Source organism: Wolffia australiana, chromosome 6, assembly GCF_029677425.1.
Source record: "Wolffia australiana isolate 7733 chromosome 6, ASM2967742v1".
NCBI lineage: Eukaryota > Viridiplantae > Streptophyta > Magnoliopsida > Alismatales > Araceae > Wolffia > Wolffia australiana.
This window is the reverse complement of record NC_135840.1, coordinates 19,239,293-19,253,626: the sequence shown is the minus strand read 5'-3', so window position 1 is coordinate 19,253,626 and position 14,334 is coordinate 19,239,293. Positions and strand designations below refer to the sequence as shown.

The 14,334-nt window shown below is 38.6% G+C and overlaps 1 protein-coding gene across 1 annotated transcript; it reads left to right on the top strand.

Moving 5' to 3' along the window:
- The first annotated feature begins 12,002 nt into the window (after nucleotides 1-12,002).
- On the top strand, nucleotides 12,003-13,738 carry LOC144704998 (protein DETOXIFICATION 18-like). The gene is made up of 8 exons (XM_078577580.1): nucleotides 12,003-12,134; nucleotides 12,200-12,575; nucleotides 12,639-12,744; nucleotides 13,035-13,121; nucleotides 13,197-13,256; nucleotides 13,332-13,428; nucleotides 13,474-13,570; nucleotides 13,647-13,738. Exons 1-8 carry the CDS (start codon nucleotides 12,003-12,005, stop codon nucleotides 13,736-13,738), a joined length of 1,047 nt encoding a protein of 348 aa, XP_078433706.1.
- Nucleotides 13,739-14,334: the final 596 nt, after the last annotated feature.

The window sequence follows — 14,334 nt, the reverse complement described above, 5'->3', positions numbered from 1 at the left end:
CATCGACCGGGTCCAACGAGGAAGGTCGGAAGGCAAGTCATGTCGTTTGTCACCTTTTCATCACAAAATTTTATTCCGTAGTCTCCTCGCAATGCTTACGGGGAACGCGTAGATTTTTGTAGTTTAGCTCATTATTTAAAATCAGTGCTGACCGTCTGACTTTACTGCGCTTGTCCGGTCCGACTGCGAAAGTTGTGGTGTGAGTTGTTTGACTCGACACTCCAACTGATCGCGGTCAAGATACCCCTGGACTGGAGTCAAGCTTATCGCACAAGACTAGATTACTTCAGTCTACAGTTCTCTTTCCAAGAACTTTCGAGTCCCCTGCGTCATCCTAGTGCCAAACGCATACGTACCTGTTACGTAAGAACTAAACCAGAAACACAAACACGCCGATAAAAACTTTTTATCAACTGTTACATTTTTGGCGACTATTAATATTTTTACATTTCTATATACTCCACTTCACTCATGGGTATCGACACATGACCTATTCGCATCATTTTTATCAGTGTTGTTGTAAGACATTCGGATGGCGCAATTTTGCACACCGTCGCCTGCAAATCGCACTTTCTTCTTTTATCAGCTGACTAGCTAGCATAGGCGGCATGTCTGGATTCTTTCTGCCTAATGATGGATGGATGACGCCTCCTTGAAACTCATTTTATGGAATGCCGTGTTTAGTAGAAACGTTATTCCGTTAAGTAACACAGGGAAAGAAGGATACGGCAAGACATAGTCCACAGAATAAGGCTCACATCGTTTTGTTGTGGTTGGGGTTGCCAGCCGAAACGCTACCAACTTATAACAGAAAATAGTCAGCTTGTTGGGGTTGCTAGCCGAAACGTACCAACTTCCAACTATTCAAACATACAGCTCATAGCCACAGACTGTGACGAAGAATCCTAAAGATGAGTCGTTTCGCTGTCCGTCGTGACTGCCCAAGGAAAGGGACGATATTGAAGGACCCTAGTTTAGGAAACTCAATGGGAAAAGTTGATAGAACAACCTCCCGTTTATACAATCGTCCTCTGCCCTGAAGCGTTTTCCCAATTTGTCCGATTAATTTCTCAATCTACGGACAGTTATAGGTTTGCATGTAATCGCAAGTTATTAAGCTATTATTTACACGTCCCAATCGTTGTGGTTCTCTCATTTAAAACGATGGGATAAAGCCATTTCTAAATAAGTATGCTTATGAAAATAGTTTTTTGAAGACTCTGCTTATTATATTCTGATGACTAAAGTACATAAGAATGACTATAGAGCTTTGAGTGTCTCATCTTCCAATAAATCGGGGCCAGGTTCTTGGGTCACAATGGTGTTGACTTTTTTTCTTGAGCATCCTATTACCGAGAGAGACGATATTCAGATGGGCATCATGTGCTAATTATTCTGAGATGATATGGAGCGTGGTACGTTTTACATTCGTGCGCAATCTTGTTCATCCTTAAGAATCCGTGAAAGTTCCCTGCGAATGTAACATAATTAACACACATATTATTGCTTCTGAAGCAAAGGGTCATTTGAAAAACATGTCTCGTATACAGGGTCCTTGATCTTATGCTTTTTTTCTGTTGACTTGACATAGCAAGCTTCCGACTATTGCATTCCGACCACCGTGCATAGTTCCAGTTGTCATAGGCAAAACATGTTGCACATCAATGAACGATGAAGCAATTTTTTGGGATTTAGACTAACGTCTCCCTCCATTTCATCAGATGAGAGGATAGGAATCTCATAACTCAAAAATTACAGGCGTGCACGCACGAGACAGCTGATGGGACCCATATCTTGATTCATCCACACATTCCTCAATAACGCTCCCTGAAACTGTGAGAAATAGTACTCTGCTATATTAGTTTTGGTAATCGTTGTCAAGGGAACCACCGTACCAACTCGTGAAGACTCGTCAAGGAGTTCTACTTGGCTCAGTCAGATGATGGCTTGATAGGGACTTAACCAAGATTAGTTAGTAATGATATACTATTATATACTCGTTAGAGATAGAAGATAGGACCAAATATAAGTTTCAATATAGAATAGGATTAAAGATAGATTTTAGGATTAAATATAGAATAGGACTAAATGACTACCGTAACAGTCCACCGATCTATTGGACGAGATCTGTGGACCCATAGGAGTTATAATGGTCACCATCACTTGTGGCCGTTATAAGTTCTCGCAGCAGTCCATCGATCCGACGGCTAAGATAGATGGACCCGCATGCGTTATAACGGTCACGATGGAGCATCTTCAAATTTATATATCCGTTGAGGTTGTTACAACGGATATATAAACCAACAGCTCTTTACTATACTTACATTACATATTCTCTATATATAAACAACCTATGTAAACATTCACGCTGGGGATAAACAACAATCTTAATCCAGATCCCTTCTCTGTGTCCCTCTTCTTCTTCTTCTTCTTCTTCCACCTCTTCGATTCATCTTCTTCCGACTCCATTCAAGACTCTCTTACAATCGTTACATGAGAAACTACGACAGACATGATGGCAGTAAGGTTCGATGACACCCTAGGTAAAAAGGAGTCAGCAACTTTGTGAAGCGAGACCAGGAACTCTCTGCCCCAAAAAGGATCTTCAATAAGCAGTAGATAGTGAAAGCTGAACACATACCCCGTTTACTCGTTATGAGATAAGCAGTTAGTATTCACAGGAGTAACTATAGATAGGATTAAATATATATGGTTGGAAGTAAACATATGTCGGGTATAGTTCAACCGTTAGATTTGCATCTTGATAGAGTCATTGTATTCCAGGATACCGGCTAGGATTAAGACATAGTGATATTTCAATATATAATGTCTACTATATGCTAGTATAAATATAAACCAATATAAGAATGATAATCATGATCAAATATAAGGATCGTCAACTGCCTTGTTCTCTCTCCCTTATCCCGTTTCCTTTCTCTCTCATCCTCTTCTCATGTCCTCTTCTTGAGTCTCACCGATTCTATTCATGATATCAGATCCAAGGCGCACATCGAGATGACCGAAGGAATTTCCTCTGCCTAAATCTATTGCAGATGCACAAGGAAATGTGGCAATGAATCCAGATTCAAGAACTTGTGAGCAACAGATCAACAGGTACTGGGATTCCTCCATCAAATCATATTTGAGTTTGTCATTTCATTCATCAGCAAAGCCAAGCCACTATGAGGAGCTTGGGCAAAGAAAGTACATCTCCGAACTGCAGCTTCAATGTGTATGATCTACTAACAAAAGGCACAAGCCACATTTATGGTGTTTTAGTAAGAGGATGGAATCATTTTTCATCCTACAGTTAACCATGCTAAAGCATAAATATTTCAATCTTCAAATCACTTTCAACATAAGAATACAAGTCAAATAGAGGATATACTCGAAATCAAGGACATTAAAGGAGACTAAGTCAAAGATTTCAGACACAATGCCAACTATACTTACAGTTTGGACATAGGGCCAAGGAATGTCCTGATTTGCACACAAATATTAAGAAATAGAAACTCGTGATTCCCATTAGAGCATCAAACACCCAAGCCTACACCAAAAATTGCTTAGAGAATCAGGAGTCGTATCTTCCCATGGTATTTCGACAAATGTATACACACACAATTGTTCAACATCAAGAGTATCACAGAGTTTTTGTATTAAAAAGAAAGGAACAGATTTGAAAAATTTATTCCTTGGTTCCTCAAAAATTTCAACCTCATTATTCAAAAGATATCCTAAATTACACTGAGATTACTAAACCTTTATTGTTTACTCATAAACTAACCAATCGCCAACAATGTATATGTTACGTATATTCACTTTCTTTTAATGCCTTGTGAATGAAAAATAAATTCATCAGATCCTTTTATGTGGAGAAACTAAAGATGGTCACTACTACATGGTGATGCACTCGTCAGACGAAGCTACACTCATTGAAGATTGACAATAGCAAAACCTGGCTCACAATACTTGGATATCCACAATTTTTTGCACTTTAAATTTGCTTACCAAGCGTTTTGTACTTCCTATCACATACATAATAGGCATTTCAAATGCAAATCTTACAATATTGCTGAATATTATAAGCTCGATTTTTATCCAACTTATCATATTTTTAACAAATGAATGTAACTCATTCATTAAGGCCTCTCGGAACCCTCTCCATTTATGTCACACTTGGTCTATTCCTACTACATCGTATTTATTGATCATTTCAGAAAGTATACATGGCTTATCCTCTTAAAAGAAAAATTAATTTACTTCAAATATTTAAACCATTTCAAAAGAGGCTAGAGAATCATGCCTATCTTTCAATGAATGAAATCTTTTATAGGGTATCCTGTCCTCATACCTTGAACAAAATGGAACAGCTCAAAGAAAAGACAGACATATTGTAGAAACTACCCTTTCATCACTACATTAAGCATACATGGGAGATTTCTTATAAAATGTGTGACAACTCCAATTCTTGAAAATAAATTAGCACATGAAGTTTTATTCAAAACTCAACCACACTAATCTTCACTCAAATTCTGGCTGTTTCTGTTACCTTCTTGACACCATATGCGGAAAATAAAGTTGAATCAAGATCAGAAAGTTGTGTATTATTGGGCTATATTTCAATGAAGATCTGTTGAAACTCTCTTTCATTAGACATATAAGTTTGTTTTATATTATGTCATGTCACTGTAAATGAAGATAACATTGCTTTTTGTTCTGCACCAAAAAATGAGATTTTTGGATTATTTGGATGACATCCAATATAGTCTAATGGCACCCATAGTACCCATGATATCCATATATGTCTCCTAGATGTATTCAACAGTACCAATGATACACTGTAGATGTTGCTCCTCAATCAATTACCATTTGCATATCAATTCAAAACCACATCATTCAAAACGGATCTTGAAAAAAAATGATCAGTCATCTACATCTTCTTCAGGCCTTTGGATAATCAGTTAAAATGTATAGACATCAATCAAAATATTTATTCTGATACATAACTAGAAACAAATCAAAACCTCTTTCCTACTATGGAGTGCACGCTTGAATTAGGAATTATCTTGGATACAAAAACTCTTCGACACATATATAACTCAAAGGGCGTAGATCTCTTATCTTATCAAAAATCAGAGTCATGTTTCACTAAAAAGTCTCATCCAAAAAGGTTACTGATTTTCTAATTAAATATTTAATTCTAAACTTTTCTCATAGCCAAGTTATCTCTATAAACATTGAAATGATCATGGAATCAACTTCATTTACTACTGCTTTCAAAAATAAATGCTGGATGCAAGCTATGACAACAAAGCATCAAGCCTTAATGTTATAGAATTCAGTGGCCTTGGTATCTAAAGTCCAAACTTCCATATCCTTTGATGGAATCAGGGTTACAGGTTAAAAAAAATTTATTAAAAATGTCAACACATACAAAACCATGTTATAACTTAAAGGCTAGAGCCAGTAAGAAGGTTTCATTTGAAGTGAGATCTTATTCTAGTTGTAAAACACAATACCATTTGCTTGATGTGGTCCTTGCCTTTTAGTGTTGGGTCCTAGGGCCGTGATATGGATGAAAAACTTAAGAATGATTCACAATGAACAGCTTTGACCATCATCTAAACCATGCCATTAAAACCGTGGAACCAAATCGCGTGGGAACAATTTCATTCCAGAATTCTTGGATTGTCTAGTGAGACGTGTTGAGCTGATCAAGTGTGCAGCATATGAAATATCCATGCAGTCATTGGCAGATAAAAACCTTCTTTGTGACTTGGATGAGCTCCATTCACCTTCCATAGTCGTCATGTTGTTCTGAACACATCGGGAATGGAGAGGAGCTAATGGGAGGAGGATAAGGATAATAGCCCTGAAAAACTGTCCTTGGTCAATTTTTGTTCTGGGCCTTCCCTTTTTAACCTGAAGTGGGTATTTTTCATAACATTGCCCAAAAGTTAAGCATGTCTTTAGTCATTGGGAAGAAAATTTTCATCTGTCCTCAAGGTGCACATATCAGTATTATTATTAGCATTTCAAATAAATTAACTATATCATTATATAGATTAATTAGCGTGTACCCGTTATCTTTGATGTATCAGGTCTAAGGACAACTTACACAACCATGATGTGAATGAACCTTATTGACAGTTTGGTATAATACAATTTAGGGATTTGTACATATCAAGTCAATGATGTGAATCAATTCAAAGAGCACCCACTCTCTATCATTGGTACCTCCATACTAATGGCTATGGAACTGGCCATACTTGTCATATGAGTGATGACATATAGTACTTTTACCTGAATACTCTAATGTCCCTCTTGAATATCATTCAACTAGAAATATTTAGAGCATGTGCTTAAAGACTGGTGATCTCAGTAATACGATCTCATCATAATTTACTAAGTTTGATCATGTATTCATGGACTTCATTTAAAACATCATACGGGTACTGTATTGTGAAAATATTATACCAATGAACATGTAATAACGTATGGAATGTGTAATTGGCTTTGCAGGTCACATATATTTCCATCAATGATATGTAACATACATCAGTTAGAGGTATTAAATGCATTTATACATGGTGATTTTAGCATAGCCATCTACGTGGAGCAACCATTAGGATTTAAGAATCAAGAGTATCCAAATCATGTGTGTCATCTCATGAAATTACTATATGGACCCAAATCATCTCCACGAGCATGTTTCATAGAATTAACTTCTCCTATGATGAACCTTGGCTTTGCTAGCTAGAAGGCAGATAGATCTTCATTACTTAAAGTTTATCATGATTCTATTTTTATTTTAATATAGGTTGATGACATCTCAGTACTGTGTCCAAATACTTTGTTATTTCTAAATCTTGTTATTAATTTATATTTCAAATTTCCTATTTAAGCTATTTTCTAGGATTTGAATTTATTAAACACAAAAGAAAATATATATTGCGTGAGTCAAAATACTTGCTGTAATTTTACATTGTTGAAACATGGAAACTTGTAAATCTTCCCCTATCCCCCCCCTCTCCCATGTGATTTATCAAATTCAATAATCATAGACAACACTTCAATTAATGGTACACTCTATTGACAACATGTTGGTTATCCAATATCTTACACTTACTCAGCCAGACATAGTTGTTGCGGTGAATAATGCATATCAAAAGATGCACTCACCAACGAAAAATGATTGGCAAGCTCTAAAACATCTGCTTTGTGGGTTACGTATTTACAAGTATTTGTACTTAACCATAAATGCATTTAATGATGCAGATTTGGTAGGAGATAGCACTGGTTTATGATCAAGGGGAACCTTCTTGGTATGTATTTCTAAAAGTAACCAACCATTTCATGATCAATATTAGGAGCCGAGTACAAGGCCTTCACCCATTGTGTTTCAGAAATTCTCTCAACATAGCCCTTTTTGACTGAAAAATAAATCTTAACACTAGGAATTCCCTGATACTGTGTGTGACAACATTAGAGCAACATACCTTGCTGTAAAACCAATATTTTATGCCAGAAAAAATCACATTGAGATAGAATTTTACTTCCTCCATGAGTAGGTGGCGACCAAAATCATTCAAATCTGGCTCATACTTAATGAAGAGTAATGGTCCACTCCCCCACAAAGACACTTCCCAAAATACTCGTTCAATAAGCTTAAAGCCAATGCTGAATGTCTTCAAGCCACTGTTTACAGTGATGGATTGAAAAGGAGTCAGCAACTCTGTAATGCCAGGTTTGAAACTCCATGGACTAATTGGATCTTAAATAAAGAACAGATATTAAAAACTGAATTTATCCCCCTCGTAGTTGTTATTAGATTAGTGGCTAAGATTCAAAATAGGATTAAATATAGAGCGCTATGATTAAACTACGACTTTGTACTTATTTCAAGGATAAGATCTGTATCTTGAGGTATCTGTTGTCTTCATTTACAATGTCTATGATTGAGTCATAGAGATATTTCCAAATTATAATGGTTATATATGTTAATTTAAAGTTAAATTAATGTAAGAACGATAATCTTGAGAAAATACAATGTTCTTCAACAGCCTCGTTCTCTCTCACTTCTGTCTATCCCTCTTTCCTTGTTTTCTCATCTCCACTTTTACTGAAACCAAACCGATTATCCTCGTTATGAATGTCAATTTTTTGCATTTTATGTATGTATGTGAAACTTCTACTCTGCCCAAATAGTAGTCGTTTAATCGATAATAATACTATTTTGTTTCATATGATTCTTCCAGATGCACTTTGCGAGATAGATCTTTGATAGTTGTTTTGTTTCCATCTTTATGTGCAGGCTGCTCGATTATAGTCACATCTCCTCTTATCGTCGTGAGCCTGGTGCAAGTGCGTCACCCATGTATCCATTTGCCACTAGGTCAGCCATTTTCAGACCCACGACCGTCGTCCTCTACTCTTGTCCTCCAAACCTTGATTTTGTCATGCCTTCCATGACTGTCACCACTGCCACTTTCCTCACCATAACTATCCCATCAGCCCCTGCTTTCCTCCTGCATCGCCCACAAACCAATATCATCACCATCACCTATCGTTGGCCTTGGAACCTAACTCTCTCACTTCAGCAACTCACATAGAGAAGGGAAGCACAAGCACTCATTCTCTTGATCTCACATAGAGAACAAAGATTAAGTTTTCACCTTCTTGATCTCGCACAAAGATAGAAAGATTAAGCTCTCACTCTGTTGATCTCACACAGAGGAACAAGAAAGAACACTTTGAGAGAGGAGCCAGTTGATGCGTACATCGTACTACAGAAAAGGACTTCAGACATATTTAGAGGCATTCTCCCATAAATTCCTATAGACTCAAACTTAGCGTGGGCCCACACTTGTCCATGTACATGGTCCTCCAAGAAACCCAATCTTTTGCTCCTCAAACTCAGCTCCTGCCTCCACATCTCCCTGTACAATGCAGACTTGGTTATTTCTTTACTTATTAAAATACATGAAATAACTCATTCAAGATTACTATCCAACATCTAGGCCACTATGTTAGATATATATTCTACCAATGTCACATTTCAACCAGTTGTTTAACCATTAATGCTCTCTTCATTGCTGCGGTCACTGTATGCCTCTATAGTGCACTAGGGAATCTTGGTAGTCTCACAAATTTACAGTAAATCATAGTATTTAGTTTTTGATCTATCTTGTTCACCCAAAAATTTCTCTGGTTATGGTTCTTAATAAATTCATTAACTTGAGTTGAGTTTGTAAATTTTACTTCATTGGTGTATGATATATAAAAAATCCTCAATCACAAGTCAATAATAATTAATAATAATTACTATCAGTGTGCGTGAATTATTCAGAGAATCAGAGCTTCTCGCATAGAAACACATCCAGGAACAAAGGGTTAAATCACAATACGTTGATGTCACAATGAACCAAACGGTGTAAATGTTTCTTAACAGAGAGACATAAATAAGAGCTAAACTCGGGTGTTCAATATATTCTTTAAGATGCCACATGACGCATTTTTTAAAAGTCCTCAGGACACTGGAATCAACAACTCCTTTAACATTTCAGCAAGGCTCATTATTCAATAATAAAATAAAGTGTTAAGAAAAAGAAAATAAAAATAAAAATAACAACTAATTGAAATCAAATTATAGTTTGGAAAACTTTAGTATTATGATAAGTGTTAAATCTATGGGATTTTTCATTAATTTGCACTTAGATGTATGTCAAAAATAATAGACATACAATAATTTGAAACTTGTGAGACCATAAATATTTCTCTATTGTTAGACTTTATACATGGTCAATAATTTATTTCCGACAGAAGTATTTGGCAATTGAATTCTATTTTCCCATTATTTAAATAGACAAATTAGAGCGAAAATAAGGCTTGGATACAAGTTAGGTTGTTTAAGAATATTGGAATATTGGCATTTGGTTTCTCTAAACTTTGACTTAGGAGTAGTCAGTTAAATTTCTCAAGAGGGGCCGGGAAGGGATATAACAGAGCGTTGGGATGTCACCTTGATGCTGAGGAAGTCATCCGTTCGAGCCTGATTATCCCTAAACCACATGTGAATAAAAAACTTCAGAATCCAAACTGTTATTTAGGAAATTTACAATTAAATTTACGATTAAATTTGTTTAGCGATATTATGTTTACTCAGGGTTTGAACTGTGACTCTACGTGTACTTTCAAAAAAGTAAAATTGAATAAATGATCCATTATAATATTGATATCGATTAAACAGACATTCACATTCTTGAAAGTAAATGGAAACCACAGCAATTGTTCACTTTACAATTGACTTACTTCGTTATGCACACTAATCGCATATACGATTGTACCATAGTGGACGATTGGTAGGAAGACTTGAACCACCGAGCTATGGATACTAATATCCCTTTCTGATCTATTTCTGTTGAATTTGCAACTTTAGATCCGCTGCCACATATTCTTTCTGATTTTTTTTGAATGCGATCAAACCCTACCTGGGAATAAAAAGAAATGCGGAAAAATGCAAAAGGCATCGTGGTCTATATTATTCAAACATTAGTAATAAGTGGTCCTCACAGAACAATGCCAGCGAATCCTATTTATTCTTATAAAAAAATGGGGGAATACTACCAAACATCATGAACTCACGTTTTTGTCAGCCCAGCAGCACAAACTTTCAGTCTTGTTCAAAAAATAGCACGGGCCAATAAGAAGACGCCAAGTGGCATCTTCTTATTTTTTTGTCAGCGATGGTCAACTGCTGAGGTGGTAGCCACCGTGGCAGCCAGGTGGACTCCACGGTGGCATCCACGTCAGCAGCCGCCGCCGACGCCGCCCGTTTCCGTTCGCCGACGCCGCCCATCTCCGGCCGTCGACACGGCCCGTCTCCGGCCGCCGCCGATGCCGCCCGTCTCCGTCCGCCGACGCCGCCCGTCTCCGGCTGGAGAAGGAGAAGGAGAATGATAAGTTGAAGAAGAAGAAGAAGAAGAAGGAGAAGAAGAAGAAGAAGAAGAAGAAGAAGAAGAAGAAGAAGAAGAAGAAGAAGAAGAAGATGGGCGGCGTCGGCGGCGGCCGGAGACGGGCGGCCTCGGCGGACGGAGACGGGCGGCGTCGGCGGCGGCCGGAGACGAGCCGCATCGACGGCCGGAGACGGGAGTCGTCGGCGAATGGAGACGGGTGGCGTCGGCGGCGGCTGCTGACGTGGATGCCACCGTGGAGTCCACCTGGCTGCCACGGTGGCTACCACGTCAGCAGTTGACCATCGCTGACAAAAAAATAAGAAGACGCCACTTGGCGTCTTCTTATTGGCCCGTGCTATTTTTTGAACAAGACTGAAAGTTCGTCTGCTGGGCTGACAAAAACGTGAGTTCATGATGTTTGGTAGTATTCCCCCTAAAAAAATTGAGCTAAAACACAAAATCTACTCCTTTGTAGCTTAAAATTTGGCGAAAATTTATTTTTAAGGGCTAGACAATGAATTGGTCGGAAAAGAAGACAAAAGGTAACACTCATCTCAGGATCTTCCACGTCCTCCGAGTTTTGTATTTTGTGACTTGCGTATGGTTCCCATGGCCGCGAAATGTTTGTCCATGCAGCTCGGACGTGCGCACGAAAGTCAGCCGCTCAATAAATCTTTTTATTTATCGGCTCAATAAAATAATGTATGCGTTCGTACAGTTCATCATTGCCCGAAATTATATCTTACTATTTATAATGAATTAGCTGTATAAGAGACAAACGAAATCGTCTGACTTCCGACCTTCCGTGTCCGCCCTGGTTCATCGCAACATAACTCAGAATGCAGTATAAATTGACAACATCGAAAGTCATACTGAAGCAAAACTGCTCCCAAGACACCATTGATTGAAGAAAGAGAGGCAAGTACAACGAGAAGAATGCAGAGAGAAGCAATGGTCGAGAAGAGGGAAGAAGATAAGTGGTGGGAGAGAGGGAAGAAAAGAGAAAACGTTAAGGAGGCCTGGCTACAGATAAAATTTTCATGGCCTATGATTCTGACGAACGTTGCTTACTACTGCATTCCTCTCATCTCTGTCATGTTCGCGGGCCATCTTGGCGATATTAAGCTCGCCGGAGCCACCCTCGGAAATACATGGGCAAGCTTCTCCGGTTTCGCCGTAGTGCTATTCGCTCTATGCACTATTTTTATTCTCGTCACGAGAAGTTAAAAGCTGGGTTCTTTCAGGCAGGACTTAGCTGTGCTCTGGAGACACTATGCAGGCAAGCGTACGGCGCCAAGACGTACCGGAAAATGGGGATGTATTTACAAGCGTCAATGCTCGTCGCCGTGTCCGGGTCTTTGGTCATCGCCGTCTTTTGGTGGTTTACGGAGGACGTCCTCATCGCGTTTCAACAGAAGAAGCCCGTTGCTGAGGCTGCCTCCACCTTTATAAGACCGCTCATCCCTGGACTCTTTGCGAACGCCTTACTCCAGTGCTTGATTCGCTTCTTGCAGACGCAGTCTGCTGTAGTGCCGCTTGCTGTGTGTTCTGTAGGACCGCTCCTTCTACACGTGCCGATTACTTATCTTCTGGTTCATCGGTCGGGTTTGGGTTACGCAGGTGCCCCGGCGGCCGCGTCCGTATCCCTATGGATATCGTTTTTAATGTTATTTTGTTATGTAGTACGCTGCAAGAAGTTCAAAGAGACCTGGCAGGGTTTCTCTTCAGACTCCTTTGGACATGTCCTCGGGCTTCTCCGCCTGGCCATCCCATCTGCCATTATGCTGTGGTACAACTCGCCAAATTTCTCTCTCTCTCTCTCTTTCTATTTATCCGTCTATCTTATTCATCTTATTGTCTTTCTCGTCACTAGTATGCAACCACTATGTAAACTTATATGCCTTAAAATAATACTTTAATACGGCGTTAAAAGATGTATTTTGAGAGGAATTCGAGCAGGCCATCAACATTTGATTCTCTATTTTATATGACATCTTACAGTATTTTTTTATTAGATTTTAAAGAGTAGAACGCAAGTAGGAATATAAAAATTCAATCTGGACTCCTGTTCGTTTGCAGCCTGGAATTTTGGGTGTTCGATATTATAACGTTACTTGCCGGCCTGATGCCTGACTCGGCCACAAAAACATCAATAATTGCCATGTGGTAAGTTAAAGGGTTCTTAACACTATTCCTTTAGCACAGACTGCTCGTCTCACCATATCTTCCGCTTGTGTCCAGCAACGTTAACACCATCTCCGTGTCATTCTTCATCACATTTGGGTTTAGTGCTGTTGTCAGGTGAGTAGTCTTTTTCTCACTGATTATTTATTTTAATTATGAATTATCTTAGGACTATATCTTATACTGCTGCAGCACAAGGGTAGCCAACGAGTTGGGGGCAGGGAACGTGAAAAAGGCAAAGAACTCCGTCAAAGTGGCATCACAATGCGCCCTCGTTCTGGCGTCCACTGTCGTATTGATGTTAATATTTGGTCACAGCGTGTGGGCAAGATAGATCACCAGTATTCCTGAAATAATGACAGAGTTTGCAGCCATGGTGGCACTACTGTCGGTAACCATGATTCTAGATACAGCGCAAAGAGTGCTATCAGGTGATGGCTAAAAGATACAATTGAATGAGGTTTAAATTTGTCGGATAATATAATGATTATTTTTTAAATGGATCAGGAGTTGCAAGAGGGTGCGGTTGGCAACGTATAGGAGCTTGGACCAATCTTGGACCATTTTATATGGTTGGCATGCCGATTGCAATTGTGTAAGGCTTCATCCAAAAATTGTATACTAAGGTGTTAACATCTATCCTCAATATCATTTTTCCGATTAGGCGCACATCTTGTTTCATCTTACATTGCGATAGGTAAGTAGAGACTGCGTAGATGATGAGTAATTTGTATACTCGATTAACTAAATTTTTTTAGTCTCCCATGAACTCCCAGTCATTAACGTACTAGAGTTTTTTTGAAGCCTTTTACACCATGCCAGGAACAAATTAAAAAAATATTTTTGAAGCCTTTTACAAGATAACGTACTTGAGTTTTCCCATGTTCGAGAAAATTTACTGGCGGTGGGTGTATGCACACCTAAAAAGTAAGTATTTCATGTGTAAATGGACAATGAACCGTGGCCCGGTTGATTCAAGGCTGGGGAATAACTGAAGGAATACTTATAATTTATAGTATATAGTTTCTATGGAAAACATTTTTTTATGTAAATACCTGTTTGTTTACATGGACTTTGGGTGGGCCTTATTTGCGGTCTTTTCTGTCAAGCCTGCATTCTCCTCCTCATTACGCTCCGCACCACCTGGGAAACTATACATTTATCCGTGGATAGAAAACAGTCGTCGCAAGTATGA